The sequence below is a fragment of the Natrix helvetica genome (genome assembly GCF_964273705.1).
Source record: "Natrix helvetica genome assembly, chromosome: 2".
Classification (NCBI taxonomy): domain Eukaryota; kingdom Metazoa; phylum Chordata; class Lepidosauria; order Squamata; family Natricidae; genus Natrix; species Natrix helvetica.
Genome location: NC_138552.1, coordinates 271,241,033 through 271,256,852, shown reverse-complemented (window position 1 = coordinate 271,256,852; position 15,820 = coordinate 271,241,033). Strand labels below are relative to the sequence as shown.

Below are 15,820 nucleotides of genomic sequence, written 5' to 3'. Positions count from 1 at the left end.
ATAAAAGAGCTTCTTATGTTCCTAAAGAATAGTAAACACAGCTCAAGAGAAATTAGTAGTTTTCCTACAAGGCCCTACCAAACACTCTACAGTCAAGTTCCTAGTCCGAGATGATTGCAGCATTTCCTGAGTTCCACTACTACACAGTGTATCTTCAGTTCTGCCAGGCAGCTGTGATAGCTGGTCTGATTCTTTAACTGCTAATAGCAGAGTTTGCAGAGCAGAGGTTTATTTTGCTCAATTCTCCTTTTTAGGGAATACTTCGGGCTTTTTCACAAACATGTCTTTGTGCAGTTGCACACGCTGGTTGATTGGGTATCTTTGTGGTTGGCATATGGTATGCATCCTGGGTTATTCATCTGTTTGCATTGCATGAAGAATAGAGAGTAAAGAAAATCTGCAGGTGTTCTAATAGGATTAAGCATAGTTCTCTTGTCTTCCCATGCCAGGTTATAGTTTATTGGCTTTCCAGGAAAGATAACTGTTCCAGATAAGGGCAACACATTGGACCACAGGAAGTCTGGAGATGGAAAAAGAAGAAAAAAGTCAAGGACAACAACATTGCCAATTATGGATTTGACTGTTGGTGCATATGCATGTAGGCAGTGTCAGAAGGAATATAGGCAAGAAAGGCAGTTTATACCTGTAGTTCAAGGGGGTGAAGTAGAAGTTGGCAAGCTGAACTGCTGGCCATATCTGAAAGACAGAGACAGCACCATTGGAAAAGCGTCTGATGAAAAGCAGCCACCAAATCTGCTTTATCCCACCCACCCAATAGGAAAAGAGAAGCTGACGTCTGAAGCAACCATAACAGGGCTGGAACAACTGAATGGCCAAGCAAGTCTACAGGGTGTCTGGAAAACATGGAGGAAGTTCTTTCTTCCACCAATCCGCCTAGGCCTAGACAATCTCTCTGCAAGGATATTCAAAGGAAGGCTGACAGGTCCCAGCAATAGTATCTGAAGGCCACTCACATAGTAGTTGGTGATCAGAGTGTCAGGGTAGTCCTGCAAGAAAGCAGAGGTGAGAAAAGTAGGTAGGGTTGTTGTATGTGTCCAACTTTGAGGGACTTAAACTGACAGTCCTAAAAGAGGGGGAAAAAATCACGGGGAGGAGTTTTTGGAGGCTCTAAGGCAGGGGTGTCCAAACTTGGCAACTTTAAGACTTGTGGACTTCAACTCCCAGAATTCCCCAGCCAGCAGAGCTGGCTGGGGAATTCTGGAAGTTGAAGTCCACAAGTCTTAAAGTTCCCAAGTTTGGACACCCCTGCTCTAAGGCCAGACGATAGCTCTTCCTAAAGTCAACTCTAAATCGCCCTCTCTGAACAGTTTCTCACTGCCTGAATTCACACACTGCATTCACACACTGCGTTAAGTTGGGGTTTGTTTTACCCGTGATTTAAGGATTTACTGGCCTTACTCATACAACATATTGACAAAGCATACTTTGGGTCCCATCAATTAAACTGTGTCATCTGATGGCACCCAGAAATGCCTTCTCTTGTCCTGGTCCCTGCTCTCTGGAAAAGAAAAACATTTACCCTGATATTCACATGGTTTCCATCCTTAACCTTACTTAAACAAGCCTTTAAAACTTGATTCTACCGCAGTCTTTGGGCCAGAATAGGTAATGCCCCTTCATGGGATGTTTGGTGGCTTAAATTACATTGGTTTTTTTTCCTGGTTTTTTTTTCATTGTCAGATTATGTATAAAACTATTATTTTACAAAATGAAATGGTCTGTAAATGTCTAGAAGAAATAATCACTAATCCATGCAAATGTGTTCACAAGAACAACAACAAAACCCCACCCACATGTCCACAATCTTCAATGGCTGGAATTTCTATCTATCACTTTTCCACCATCATCCAAAATATCTCAGACAGATTCCTGTGTGATTGGGAGCGAATTCAGGAAAGTAGAAGAGAGGTAATGTAATTTCTCCTTTTAGATCCTGCCTTGAGTCAATATTTCTATAGATGGTCTTTCTCAATCAGTCCTTTCCCTCTAAGAATGGGTTCCATCAAACTTCTTGGCAATGTATTCTTATGACTCATCATTGCTTAGCAAACAAAGTATTATAGTACATGCAAACATAAGACATGAGAATTCTTTGCTGAACAAGGAAGAGCAAACAGAGAGCATCTTGCTAAGGCATCGTCATAACATGCTGGAGATGCGTGGCCCCTTAACCAAACCTGCACTGTGTGACTCAGAGGGGCAGGCAGGCATCTCACATTGCAGAATACGGCGGACCACTAACCAAAGAACAAAAATAGACATTAAAAAAGCCATTCAAGAGTATGACAGAAGTTGGCATAGTTCAAAAGACAGAATCTTGTATCTGAGGCAGCTTTTCAACATAGCATTGATAAAAACCAAAGTATTTGTCTAACTTTCTGCTTCTGCATAATAATGGAACAACTTTTAAGAATGAGAGGATAAAGATCATGAAGAGATGAATATGTCACTATTGACGAATAACGATTTGGAAATTTATAAAAGAGAAAGCAATTTGATGGCTGTAGAGGAAAATTAAATTGCTTGCTCTTCTATGAATTGAATTCCACAATTTAATCATGTTCTATGTTCATTAGTAGCTTCTTTTGTCTATTTGAAATCTCCCCCCTTCAATGACATGGGATAATAAAATACTACATATATTATGAGAGAGAGAGCAAAAAAGCCTATCTGATGGCCCAGGTTTCCTCTTCTTGCTACATTTCTGTTTGCGACTACTCTGCAAAACATTGGGGGGTGCTGTCTTTGAAAAGGAGATTGACCCAGAGCAGTTTAAAAAAAAACACTTGACAACTTCTAGCTGAGAAATTCTGGAAGTCGAAATCCACACAGCTTAAAGTTGCAATGTTTGAAACAACGCTGTCCTAGAGAATTTCTTCTATATTCCAGATCAAGAATGATTACCTGCTCTTGTAGCAAGTTTAGGAGCAGCAGCTTTCTTTACTTTGACTTTGTGTGACTTTCAAAGAATCATTTGCATGGATGGCCAATTAATTCATTCAGTCAAGTGAATACACAACTACAGGGAGGATGAGTTTGTTGCATGTTCTTGGGAAACTGTTTGGCAGAAGCCTGATCAAAAGTGACAATGAGACAACATTGTGGAATTGCAAACTAGCTCTGCAACAGGGACACTATGAAAAACACATTTTTGCTTTTCAGAGTCACTGAAAAATGTATGAATGTGACAAAGATGCCTACTGTAGGTTTGTTGAGTTAGAGAAAATAAATAGGCTTGAATTAGAGAATGTTTTGCACAAAAACATAGATGGTTGGTTGCTAAATACATAAGACTAGTATATGATGTGAGTAAACCATGCACAAAAATAAATAAGTTGTCTGGCTATGCCATTCTGTTTATTCCTTTACCATATTGTTTTGCTAGTTATTTTGTTGTGTTAGCATTTGTTGTGTCTTATATTGTGAGTCTGCCAGAGTTGGCCTGGAGTCAGGTCTTGCCAAAGTATGCATGTATGCCTTGAACTTGAGATGGGCGGCAAATAACTTTGATAAATAAATATGTATGTATGAATAAATAAATAAGTAAAACTATTCACTAAATACATTTAGCATAAGATAAAGATGTGTGATAACCCTTTGGCTGGAATGTATTTATAGATACAGATAAATGCATAAGGAATGCTTGTATAAGGTTAGATTTAATTATAGTATATTTTCTTTTCTTTCCTCTTACCTTCAGCCTTTAGTTTCTTTTGCATACTTCTTCTTACTCTTTTCCTGCACTTTGTATAATGCTGTCTATTTGCAGTGGAACAGTGTGATGGATAAACATGCATGTTATTGCGCTGTTTCTTTAAGGAAAATTGGCTGAAGAAATGGCAAAGGTTTTAAACCCAGTAAGCAATGCTTCTTCTGCTTCTTTGAAATCTCTGTAGCCACATCTATCCTGATGCTAAATTTGGAACTTACCTCCTTGAGCTTGATCCAGTTCTGTTTCAAGGATAGACCGTTGAGTGTTCCCACCAGAGTCAGAAAACAGGCCAGGAAGCAGGGTGCGAATCCAACCTGTGTGAAATATAGATAGGAATACAAGAGAGATTCAGGAGATAAGTGAAGTATACTTGTCCTATGAAACAGAAAAGAAATAGGGAAAAGATATCTCAAGGTAGAAGATATAGATACCACGGGGCTCCAGTAGATCTTGGTCTTCCCCACCAAATACAACAAAACCAGACCCAAAATGATGATGATAGCTGAGAACCTGCAGCTTAAATATTTGATGTGCAGCATTTAGTAAACAACAATCTAATGTAGGGGGATGGAGCTATGTATGGACGTATCAAGCAAGATGGGAAATTCTGCAAAAGGTAAGTTGCAAAAATGCAGAGATTGCAATTCAGTCATGGTTTGCTCTTTTGATTCTCAAAACCTACAGAAAAAGAATTGACAAGCAGTTAGGCAGCCATTTTTGGGAGGGATGCTTGTGTGCGCCCCTCCCACCACTTGAATTCATGAAGGTTTCCCTAACCTGATCGAGCAGCATCTTCTGGAGTGCAGCCACTCTGGTGTTGCCTAGCACCAGACGATCCAGGACCTGGTACCATTTCCCAACGACTGGGCCCTACAAAGGTTTGATGGATAGCCGTCAGAGACAATATTGAGGCAGCTTCTGCTCCCATCCTGAGATTTCTGTTTCGCATATGTCTCAAAAGAATCAACTTTATTGGTTCAAGGAATAGATCTGGTCATCGCACATATATCAAAACAGCTGGAGCAGATCTTTCCAACTGAGCTCTAATGAGTGCCCCTCCCTCTCAGCACTCATAATTTTCACTTACCACAAAGCAAACACCAATGCTCATCATTTTTAGGGTTCGCCAGCCATTGTGCCCAGACAGCCCTCTTCTTTCAATCATCTGCTGTGAAATCACATCTCCAGCACCCATGAGAGTCCCTATAATACAGCATTAATTCAATATTGATCCAATCAATTTTTCTGAATGCCAGAGAACCTTAAAGCTTAAGCCAATATCTGATTTCATTTTTAATGTTTGTTTGTGCGCGTGCGCATGCGTGTATGCTTTGAATCAGTGTTGACTCCTGGCCATCGCCTGGCCAAGTTCCTGCATTTTTCTTGGCAAGATTTTGGACATAGTTTTATCATTGCCTCCTTCCTAGGGCCGAGAAGTGACTGGACCAGAGTCACCCAACTGGCCCTGGAGCCTTCTCTACACCAAACTGGGTCATTGCACCAAATTGGCTCTGACCTTTCCTTTATCTATATTATCTCTGCTGTCTTCTCATTTCATGTTCTCTAATTCAGTTAGTTGCTTCTTGTTTGGGGAAACCAGAATTTGCCAGTACCTTTCAACTTTCTAACCTGAATCCTAACAGAAGATTCCTAAGAGTACTCTTGTGAGTTCCTAACTATGTTTTACTCTCCATGTTTCTAAGTCCCAGGCACTGAGGTCTTCTACACACATACGAGTTCTTGTGCCTAAATAGGAAATGGGAATGAGTAGCTCAAGCAATTCCTCTTTGACGGTCAGTTTGTACAGTTGGAGAGTGGTAGACAGGCGGAGTTTTGAGATCCTATCACAAAAAAATGTGCCAGAGTATCTGATTAAAGCAACTCTCCTTTTGATTTTCCTAAGAGACATTAAAAGGCTCGTGCTAACACCCAGGACTGAATATGGGAAGCTACCCACTGCAGAAATTGAGACAACAGACAGCATGAGTCCAAATCACGTCTTTTTTTTTTTTAACTGAAGTCTAGTCTGGGGAAGGGGGCAGAGCATTTGGTCCACTGACTTCCAAAAGTCTCTGCCAACAACTCTTGACGTCAAGCCTCCCTCCTTAGGTAAGACTCAGCCAGCTGGCAGAGAAATAAGCCACAATGCCTGGAAGAGCTGTCTCTCCATCCCTCGGAACTGACTGAAAAGGTGCAGCAAGTGCTAAGAGTCAAGGGCAAAGGAGGAGATCCAGCTAGAGTAAGTACCGCTTGTACAGAAGCTGTCTCAGTTTCCTCTATGACTTTCCAGACTTTCAGGAATCTGCCAAAAATACAAAGTGATTTCTTGGCTTTCCAGATGAATGTATCTGTTTCAGTTACTCCATTAAATGAGAGCCATCACATTGCAGAAAAACAAACCCAGTTAAAAATTGTTAGGTGCTGGGGTTGTCACGATGTTAAAAAGTTTGCTAGGCCTGAACTGCCTAAACTGACACTCAAGAGTTAAACTAAGAAAGCTTTATTGCGCAGGTCATAAAACAAAAAAGGTTCTTATCTGAAAGTGATTTATTGCGCACGCGTTACACATTCCAAATTCTTCTCTTCTTTGTTCGGCAGCCAACTTTGGCTGACGGAGCTTTCATTATCAAAATGTAACCATTAGTTATTTTCTGTTTCATTTACTTTTATTATTTTATTATTAAAAGTTTGTTTATTAATTAGAATTCTTAAAGACTTTTACTTTTCTCAATATCTCAAAAGATATGCGGAAGGGAATCAGCCACGGTCCATTGATCTCAGATTTCCCCAGGGCATTTTTTTTTCCCTGACAGGGGTAATACTTCAGAAAAGCCTTGTCCAGAGGATGTAACACCACACACAATTTATACCACATAGGGAAGTAACACCATGCATATGTCTATGAAACCATTCGAGACAATCAGGGCAAGTTTCCTCCTGCACAGTAGAAACATACGAGGAAGTGGAGTTAAGTTCAGGAAGAAGCCATATATTGTTGAGTGAAAAAAAAAATGAAGGCAAAGTAATTTGATTGTTGCTAGGAAACCAGCAACACCACAATAGCTCAGTGACTAAGATGCTGAACTTGTCGATCAGAAAGGTGGGCAGTTCAGCAGTTCGAATCCCTAGCGCCGCGTAACGGAGTGAGCTCCCATTACTTGTCCCAGCTTCTGCCAACCTAGCAGTTTGAAAGCATTAAAAATGCAAGTAGAAAAATAGAGACCATTTTGGTGGGAAGGTAACAGCATTCCGTGCGCCTTTGGCGTTTAGTCATGCCAGCCACATGACCACGAAGAACGTCTTCGGACAGCACTGGCTCTTCAGCTTTGAAACAGAGATGAGCACTGCCCCCTAGAGTCAGGAACGACTGGCACATATGTGCAAGGGGAATCTTTACCTTTACTTTTATCTTTACCTAGGAAACTAACGATCAGTCTTTCAAATACTGATCACATGAAGGACTAACTCTTGGTATTTAAGGTTCTCTTGGTCAGATGCACAAATTTCCTTGGTTGAGATATTCCTCCCAAAAAGATAGGAACCACTTTCTTTGGCTGAAGTATCAGAAACGTCATAGCGCTGGCTCAGTTTCTAACTCACTCATTGATAAATACACAGCTACTGGAAGCAAATGCCTGATCCATTCATTCATTCCTCTATACAAGGTGGGGGTGGCACCTGAATGATGCAGTTGGCAAGCCTGCTGAGTGTAATGGGATGAGTCCCTCTCAATGCCAGCTACATCGCAGAGATTGACGACTCTCTGGGCGATGACTTCACCTACATGGAACTTTGGGGGGCTGCCAACTTTGCTCGCTAGTCACCCCTACAACAAACAGGCAGATTCCATTACACCTGATGGATGGCCCTGGGACGGAGTTGTCAGCAAGAAAAATTAGGGAGGGGAAAGATGCAGGAACAAGTACACAAGCATTAGCACAATGGTTCCAGAACTTGTTTAGTAAAAGCAAATCTACAACGGCTGCCTATGTTCACATTTAATGAAATTAAATGTAATAAATTAAATGTGCAAATTCAAAGCTAATCAGATCAGGAAAAGACCTAATTTAATGAAATTAAATGTAGTAAATTAAAAGTGCAAATTCAAAACTAATCAGATCAGGAAAAGACCAAGTACATAGCTTTATAAAATGCTATTTTTTAGTTAATATTAATCTTGGTTGTTTTTGCTTAGCATACTGTGTGAAATCAGTTCACTGGTTAGTTTAGTGAATTATACAACTCAGAAAATGGATTAATTCATTAATCAGGTTTGCATGTATGTAGCCACTGAGGACCCAACAAGTGCAATAAACTAGTATTGAGAACTGACCCTGCTTCGTAAGGAACTCCATATCTGTCCCAAAGGTGCTTTTCTTCAAAGGGCAACTGGACTTTCTTTTTTTTTCTTTGAAAACATTTCACTTCTCATCCAAGAAGCTTAAAGGTAAAGGTTCCCCTTGCACGTAAGTGTTAGTCGTTCCTGACTCTAGGGGGCAGTGCTCATCACCGTTTCAAAGCCAATGAGCCAGCGCTGTCTCCATGGTCATGTGGCCAGCATGACTAAATGCCGAAGGCGCATGGAATACTGTTACCTTCCCACCAAAGGTGGTTCCTATTCTTCTACTTACATTTTTAAATGCTTTCAAACTGCTAGGTTGGCAGAAGCTGGGACAAATAATGGGAGCTCACTCTGTTATGCGGCATTAGGGATTCGAACCGCCGAACTGCCCACCTTTCTGATTGACAAGCTCAGCGTCTTAGCCACTGTGTCCCTTGTGAACTTTAAACTTAGTCTTTAGATGCTGAATTATGAAAGTTTCTGAAAAATTATCCATAATGGAGATATTTCTCTCAGTTCCATTTTTGTGCTAGTAGTGAGGGATTTTGCAAGAGGAATATGAAGAACATTATCCTTGACATAGGTCAAAGCAATTTATGCAATGTACTATAAAATGTGGCCTGAACAAAAGGCATCAGAAACTCCTTCAGGAGACAAATCCTAATGATTCAGCAATTTTCATTTTCTGTGTCCATACAATACACGCAACCATAAACTAAGGAATGATGAGCCTATAAAGCACAGCATACGAAAGAAGAAAAAAAAGAGTGTTAAAACTAACCAAGCCTTCCATGCTGTTTACAAAAAGCTGCTAGCATTTACAGTAAATGACCAGATTAAGTACGTTCTCAGATACAATCAGCAAAATCTTAACATCAGTCTTTCGGAAGCCACAGTCAATTCCTCTTGGATTAACTTAGTTTCAAAATTGTAGAATAAACTTAAAAATTATACTTTTACTTTAGCAAATGGCTGAAGTAGTAGTAACAGAATGAACCCTCAGAGGAGTGGCAGAAAATCAATGTAATAATTAGAAAATCCTCAAATTCAAGATCCTAATTTCCAAGTTTCATACCCTGTCAGTCTTTAAACTCTGAATAAGCACTGAAGTGAGATCCCATCCTTAGAAAAGGCTGAGGAAAAACCATTTAGATTTTTGCAATAGCAATGTCTTTTTCCTGGCTCTTCATAATTTGCGAGTCTCTTCTATATTTTGCAGTAGTGTTATTAGATGAATTTTGAAAAGTGTTCATTTTATTTTTTACAATTATAAGGATTTTATGTATCTATTATATTTGTGATCCATTTATTGATGTAATGGTTAAATACATACCAGTTGCTGTTTTATTGTATTATGATTGGCTGATTTTCATTTTAGCAAATGTTAAATCATTTATGTGACTCATCCTAAAGGTGCTTTTTTCAAAAGGCAACTGGACTTCGTTTTTTTCCTTGAAGACGTTTCGCTTCTTGGATAGACATGGGACAACCATGACCTGAATGACTGAAAATCTCCACAGACATTATGTGTCTTATGTAACTTATTTAGTAAGGAAGACATTCCGAAATGGAATATAAATGTAGAAACTAACAAAAATGTTGTTTATGCTGCTGCCACTCTCTAGAAGACAGAAGTATACAAACTTTTCAGTTGATACATTGGAGGCACATTTATGTATGTTAGATTCTTGCTATGAGAACTACCACAAAAGGAAGTGGCTGTAATCAACCAGCATAATGAACAACCAGAGGAACAAAGGAAGACAACAAGCAGCCAGAGAAGTAGGGAAGCGTCCTATTCCTTTCCCCGGGCTAATGTGCCTTAGCTCCTCTTACCAGCTGTGATGATTTGCATCTTCCAGGGGTGCTGGACCATCAATCTCTGGTAGACTCTCCAAAAGGTTGCCATGTCACCTAACACAGCTTCTATAGTACAGAGAAGTGAAAAAGACATTGGAGCACAAGTTCTGACCAACAGTGGATTATGTTTAGAAGCAGTACCATTCTCTATAGTACTGCAGTGAAGAAATATTAGATGATCAAAATACAGTAATGGCCTGTAAAAAGTTGCCTCTTTTCTTTCTGCATATTTTACTTCATATTGCTGAAGCAGTAAAAATGACAGTGGAACTAATGAGCACAACCACTGACACAGGACCCAAGCAGAAGCCAAACAGCTTCACTCTGGATTCATCACTGAGTATGACATTTGTTCTCAAATGGCTCCTTCCAACTCTAGGATTCTATGAAATACTTCTCTTATGTCTGTAACGCCATGCTGGGCAGTTTACATTTATCTAATAACACTAGTTCAAATATTCTGATTCTCTGCACTTTCCAAACATTAAATGTGTTTAACAGCACAATTATCATGCCTGCATACATAAAAAGAAAGTGTTATTCTTGTTCTCAGGAAGCGTGTTGATGGTATGTGTATTTTCCTGGGAATAATTTATTAGAAAATAAATTACCATGGAAAAAGACCATTATGAGATATGCAACATCTGACCGACCTTGTCACTGATGCTCCATCCGTTTGCCTCAGTAATTCAGCTCTGCCTTTTGCAGGCTGTCAAACAGGCTTTACCAATAAAAGAGATTTATTTGTAGATTAGAGTAGAACTTTTGGGGTCCTTGGTGCTCTCGGAGCTTGTTTTTTTTTCTTGCCGACGTTTCAATCAGATATCTAGTTGGTAGTGAATCGTCGGCAAAAAAATAAGCAAACCCCGAAAGCACCAAGGACCCGACAAACAGGCTTTTTTAAAAAAAAAGGAAAGGAAAGGAAAGGAAGGGGAGGGAGGGAGGGAGAGAGAGAGAGAGAAAGAGAGAAAGAGAGAAAGAGAGAAAGAAAGAAAGAAAGAAGAAAGAAAGAAGAAAGAAAGAAAGAAAGAAAGAAAGAAAGAAAGAAAGAAAGAAAGAAAGAAAGAAAGAAAGAAAGAAAGAAAGAAAGAAAGAAAGAAAGAAAGAAAGAATTTTACGTCATTTTTATTTTAATACATTTCACCGGCCAACATGCCAGCTAGGATGCTTTTTTATGTGCCTCTTCCAATTTCCCTTCCAGTTTCATGACGCCTCTGAGAAAGTTAACCCCTCACAAGGCAGACTACAAACCCCACCGACGGCTACGCAAAGGAAAACTTCCACCACCCTCGCCCGCACCTCGTAAAATCAGCCGCCGGAGGCCGCCCAGACGCCGGATATATTTGAATAACTCCTGTGCGGGCAGGCACGTGGCTCCACCGACCTCAAGGCAACAAGAGATGACGTACAGCGTTCCTGAAGCGCCTATTGGTAGAAAGAAACAAAGGGGCGGATGGAAGAATATACACGCCTCGCAACCCAATGAGTAGAACTACGAATAGAAGAGAGGAGTCGTATATGGGAGCTTCACCACAACCATAGAGATTCTCAGTCATCCAGGTCATGGTTGTTCCAAGGGTGCTTTTTTTTTCAGGAGGCAACTGGACTTTCTTTTTTGTTTCGAAGACGTTTCGCTTCTCATCCAAGAAGCTTCTTCAGCTCTGACAGGATAGTGGGGCATGCAAGGATTTATATTCCTTGGAGACAGCTGGTCATTTGCATCCTGGATGAGAAGGGAAACGTCTTCAAAGGAAAAAAACCCACAATTGCCTCCTGAAAAAGTACCTTTGAGAAAGCCATCTACTGGATGATTGAGAAACTGTACAGACTTTTAGCTGTACAATTTGGGTATATCTGAACACCCTTTGAATGGCGTGGGAGTAGGAATGGATTTCAAGAGGAAAAATCGCTGGCTACAGGAACCTGAAGCACCACTCAGGTGACCCTGAGGACACAGAAAAGCCTCCAAGGAGGACTTCAACGATCCTAAAAGGATGCAAATGACCAGGTGTCTGCAAGCAAGATAAACCCTTCCATTCCCCCTATCCTGTCAAAGCTGAAGAAGTTTCTTGGATGATAAATGAAGTGTTTTCAAAACAAAAAAGAACGTCCAGTTGCCTCCTGAAAAAGCACCTTTGGGACTTCACCACAACCGTTTCAAGCTGACTTATCAGAAGTTAGAAAAAAAAATACAAAAGACACTTTAAACGCCCCAGGCTGTGCTGTAAACATCAGAGATTTTTGTATCCCCCTCACCAAAAATAAGTTGTTTGGATTTGCATGGGCTGATAGTGCAGGAAATCTCCTTGTTCTGTTTTAATGGCAAGCTCAGTGCAAGAATGTTCTATGCTGGAAAAAAAATCATTCAAATAGACTGGCCTTCAATAGAGACAGAAAAGGCTTGGAATTTATGATGAAATAGTAAATTGGAAACAATGACAAAATCAGTTGTCTCCCTTTCCCAAATGTAACATATGGCCTCCACTCATTAAGTTTTCTCCGTTTCCCATTTATAGACAATTTGCATTTTTGCCCTAAATACAGCTTCTTCTAAGGAATTAAAAATTCTCTAGTCAGAAATTAAGGCTCTTGAAACATTTTAAAAAATCTCTGTGACTTGGTATTCCAGTAGCAGAGATTCTTTCTGCTATTCCTTTGAAATGATTTCACTTCTTCCCAGCAAGACTACACGCTCAGTGCAATACTGTCTGCTAGGTGAGAAGGCAGGCGTCCAGCTTATTGGCTTAAGCTGATAAGTGTTTTAAAAAGCACCAAAATATGACCAGAACTGTCCTTCACATGCACAGAGGTGTTAGATCAGTGATGGCGAACCTTTTTTTGCTCCCGTGCCATAAGTGGGGGGAGCGCAGGGGGGTCGAGTGCCGCACCCATAATGCAATGTGTGACCCCCCCAGTGCGCATGCGCGCACAACGCGCGACCCCCCCCTTTTTACATGTTTTTTTTGCCCTTCGTAGCGGCCTCGGCATTTCCACCCCTCATCTTTTTGTCTTTCTTTGCGGCGCTTTTTCTTTCTTGTTTTCTTCTCTCTCTCTCTCTCTCTCCCTCTGAGCGCTTAAAACCACGCTCCGAGCAAACCGGAAGTGACTTCCGGGTTGCTCGGAGCGTGGTTTTAAGCGCTCCGAAGGCGTCAGGGAAGCCTCGGACGGTCCCTGAAGCCTTCGGAACGCTTAAAACGACCCGCCGAGCAACCCGGAAGTGACTTCCGGTTTGCTCGGAGGGTGGTTTTAAGCATTCCGAAGGCTTCAGGGACGGTCCCTGAAGCCTCCGGGGGGGGCGGGGGAGGCTCTTTTCGCCCTCCCCAGGCTCCTATAAAGCCTCTGGAGCCTGGGGAAGGCAAAAAATAGCTTTTAAAAATGGTGAACTCAGCTGGCCAGCGCGCACATGCGCGCTGGCCAGCTGACAGGGCAGCGCCTCGCGTGCCCTGACAAATGGCTCCGCGTGCCACTTGTGGCACGCGTGCCATAGGTTCGCCATCACGGTGTTAGATGTTTCCAGCTGAACCAAATATCTGGGTTCCCTCTCATTCACCTGGTAAATTATTTTTAAAAATTTATTTATTTATTTTTAAACATAAAAGACAACTTATAACTCTCATCCATTACATACAGCATGTCGTTTGGTTACAAGTGTTTGTGCATCCATATTTTCAATTATGTATACAATCACAAAATTTCCATCAAATATGACTAAGTACCTCACTTTCATTGTACATCATATATTCAATTACAGTTAATATTTCTGTTAGATACTTGTTCTAACTACAGTGGTTTCCACCAAGGTCCTTTGTTCCGGTGGGAACAGAGGTTTATTCCTATTGGTCGAAGGTCTGACAGCTCCTTATAAAAGGGCTGCTGTCAGACTCAACTTTCGCTGGATTGTTCTCACTTGTTGTACTTAATAAAGAGCTGTTGTTACCGTTAAGCCTGTGTGTGCCTATCTATTACCCAATCTAACAATTTCTTTCTTTTCAGCAAACCTAATTCCCTTGCATCCTTGATTGTTTATTTAATAACAATCTACCTTTATGTAATCACGTATCTCATTCTGATTATTTTTACAGTAAAAAAGAATTTTCCAACTGTTTATGTTTGTACATCACTACTTTTGATTATGCATAGTCCCGCCAATCATCCACCAAGTATGCTTATGTTCATTGTTGTTCTTGTACATCATACATTCAAGCACAAATGTTATTCCTTCATTTTTAAACAGAGTATTCTAAATACTCACTTCATACATGTACCAATCTTACATTACTTCCTTATTAAACTATTTATCAACAAGATATCTTTATTATATACCTCACTACTTAAGAGTTATGCATAATATCAACAATCATCTATCAATATACATAGATTCATTGTTATCCTTATCCTTCATTTTAAAACAAAATATTCTAAATTATTCAATTCATATATGTCAGTCTTTCATTGTATCGTTATTAAACATGATTGTATTATCACTTATCTCCTTCAATTGAAACATAAATAAAACATTTTTCATTTCTAGGTTTTTTTTTTATCAAGCCACTGATTAAACAAATCCCATATCTTATAGAATTTTTCATCTTGTTCTCTAATTTCAAATGTCAATTTACTCACTTCAGCACACTCCATTATTTTTCGAATAACTTCCTCCTGTTTTGGTATTGTTTCATTTTTCCAGTTTTTTGCAAATACAATTCTAGCTGCTGTTAAAACGTTTACAATCAGATATTTCAAGCCTTTATTGTAAGTTTCTGGTATGATTCCCAATAAAAAAAATCTCTGGTTTAAGGTCTATGTGTTTGTGTATCATTTTCTCTATCCACATGTGAATTTTAGTCCAGTATCTTTTGGCTTCAGTGCAAGTCCACCACATGTGGTAATATGAGCCCGGTGTCTGATGACATTTCCAACACTTTTCCGATTTATTTTTGGACATTTTTGCAATTCTCATTGGGGGTAGATTCCACCTGTAAAATATCTTATACAAATTTTCTTTATATGCAGTTGACATTGTCATTTTATAATTTTGAGACCACAATTTCTGCCATTTCTCTTACTCAATCCCATGTCCAAATTCCGCCCCCCCCAGCTATCATAGTTTCTTTAACTTGTTCCTCTTGTAGTTTAACCTCTAATAAATACTTTTTAATTACTTTTTCATCAATACCTGTTAAAATTTTGTCTAGCTCAGTCATTTTGTTGTAAAGACCTTTTGATTTTCTATCTTCATTATATCTAGAGTGTATCTGCACATATGAATACCAATTCATTTCTATTCCGTCTTGTTTCAACTCTTGTATAGATTTGAGTTCACCCTCTGCATTCAATATTTCAACATATCTAACTGTTTGTTCCTTTTTATATATTATTGGATATGAAAATGCTTCAATGGTTGATATCCAGACTGGAGTTTTTAAGTAATGTAATGTTTTAATCTTTTCTCAATTTAATAACAAAGCCTCCCTTATATAATGTCTTCTAAAATAACCATGTGCTTTATTTCCCTTATACCATAAAAAAGCATGCCATCCCAACAGTAAATCATGACCCTCTACATTCAATAATCTAGAGTTTTTTAGTGTTATCCACTCCTTAACCACATCAGATTTGTTGCTTGGTAATATAACTCCCAGTCAGGTAAGGCCAATCCTCCTCTTGTTCTAGCATCTTGTAGCAATTTGAGTCTTATTCTTGCTTTTATCCCTTGCCAGATAAACTTCAAAACTATTTTGTTTAGATCTTCAAAAAAGTCCTTGCCCAATCTGATTGGGATTGTCTGGAACAGGTATAAGATTCTGGGTAAAATGTTCATTTTAATTGTAGAGATTCTTCCTATCATTGATAGTTGTAGGTTTTCCCATTTCATCAAATCAGTC

At 39.6% G+C, this 15,820-nt stretch overlaps 1 protein-coding gene across 3 annotated transcripts; it reads right to left on the bottom strand.

Annotated features, from left to right (window-relative positions):
* Window positions 1–210: 210 nt before the first annotated feature.
* On the bottom strand, window positions 211–11,418 carry MPV17 (mitochondrial inner membrane protein MPV17). Of its 3 annotated transcripts, none has more exons than XM_081940053.1 (8): window positions 11,235–11,417; window positions 9,912–10,001; window positions 4,821–4,936; window positions 4,511–4,603; window positions 3,952–4,047; window positions 975–1,007; window positions 644–696; window positions 211–520 (listed from the first exon to the last, which is right to left on the bottom strand). In XM_081940053.1, exons 2-8 carry the CDS (start codon window positions 9,982–9,984, stop codon window positions 451–453), a joined length of 534 nt encoding a protein of 177 aa, XP_081796179.1. In that variant the 5' UTR covers window positions 9,985–10,001; window positions 11,235–11,417; the 3' UTR covers window positions 211–450. The 3 variants fall into 3 exon arrangements, with proteins under 3 accessions (XP_081796179.1, XP_081796180.1, XP_081796181.1); XM_081940054.1 differs by lacking the exon at window positions 11,235–11,417 and adding an exon at window positions 10,589–10,710; XM_081940055.1 differs by lacking the exon at window positions 9,912–10,001 and having other exon boundaries at window positions 11,235–11,418.
* Between the last annotated feature and the right edge of the window lie 4,402 nt (window positions 11,419–15,820).

What these genes read in the sequence shown, in the direction of transcription:
- MPV17 (XM_081940053.1), bottom strand. Translation starts at nt 9,984, where the DNA reads ATGGCAACCTTTTGGAGAGTCTACCAGAGATTGATGGTCCAGCACCCC. An exon ending in GATGCAAATCATCACAGCTG is followed by an intron (nt 4,937 to 9,911) that starts GTAAGAGGAGCT and finishes GCTGTATTATAG; the next exon opens with GGACTCTCATGGGTGCTGGA. An exon ending in ACTGGATCAAGCTCAAGGAG is followed by an intron (nt 1,008 to 3,951) that starts GTAAGTTCCAAA and finishes GCTTTCTTGCAG; the next exon opens with GACTACCCTGACACTCTGAT.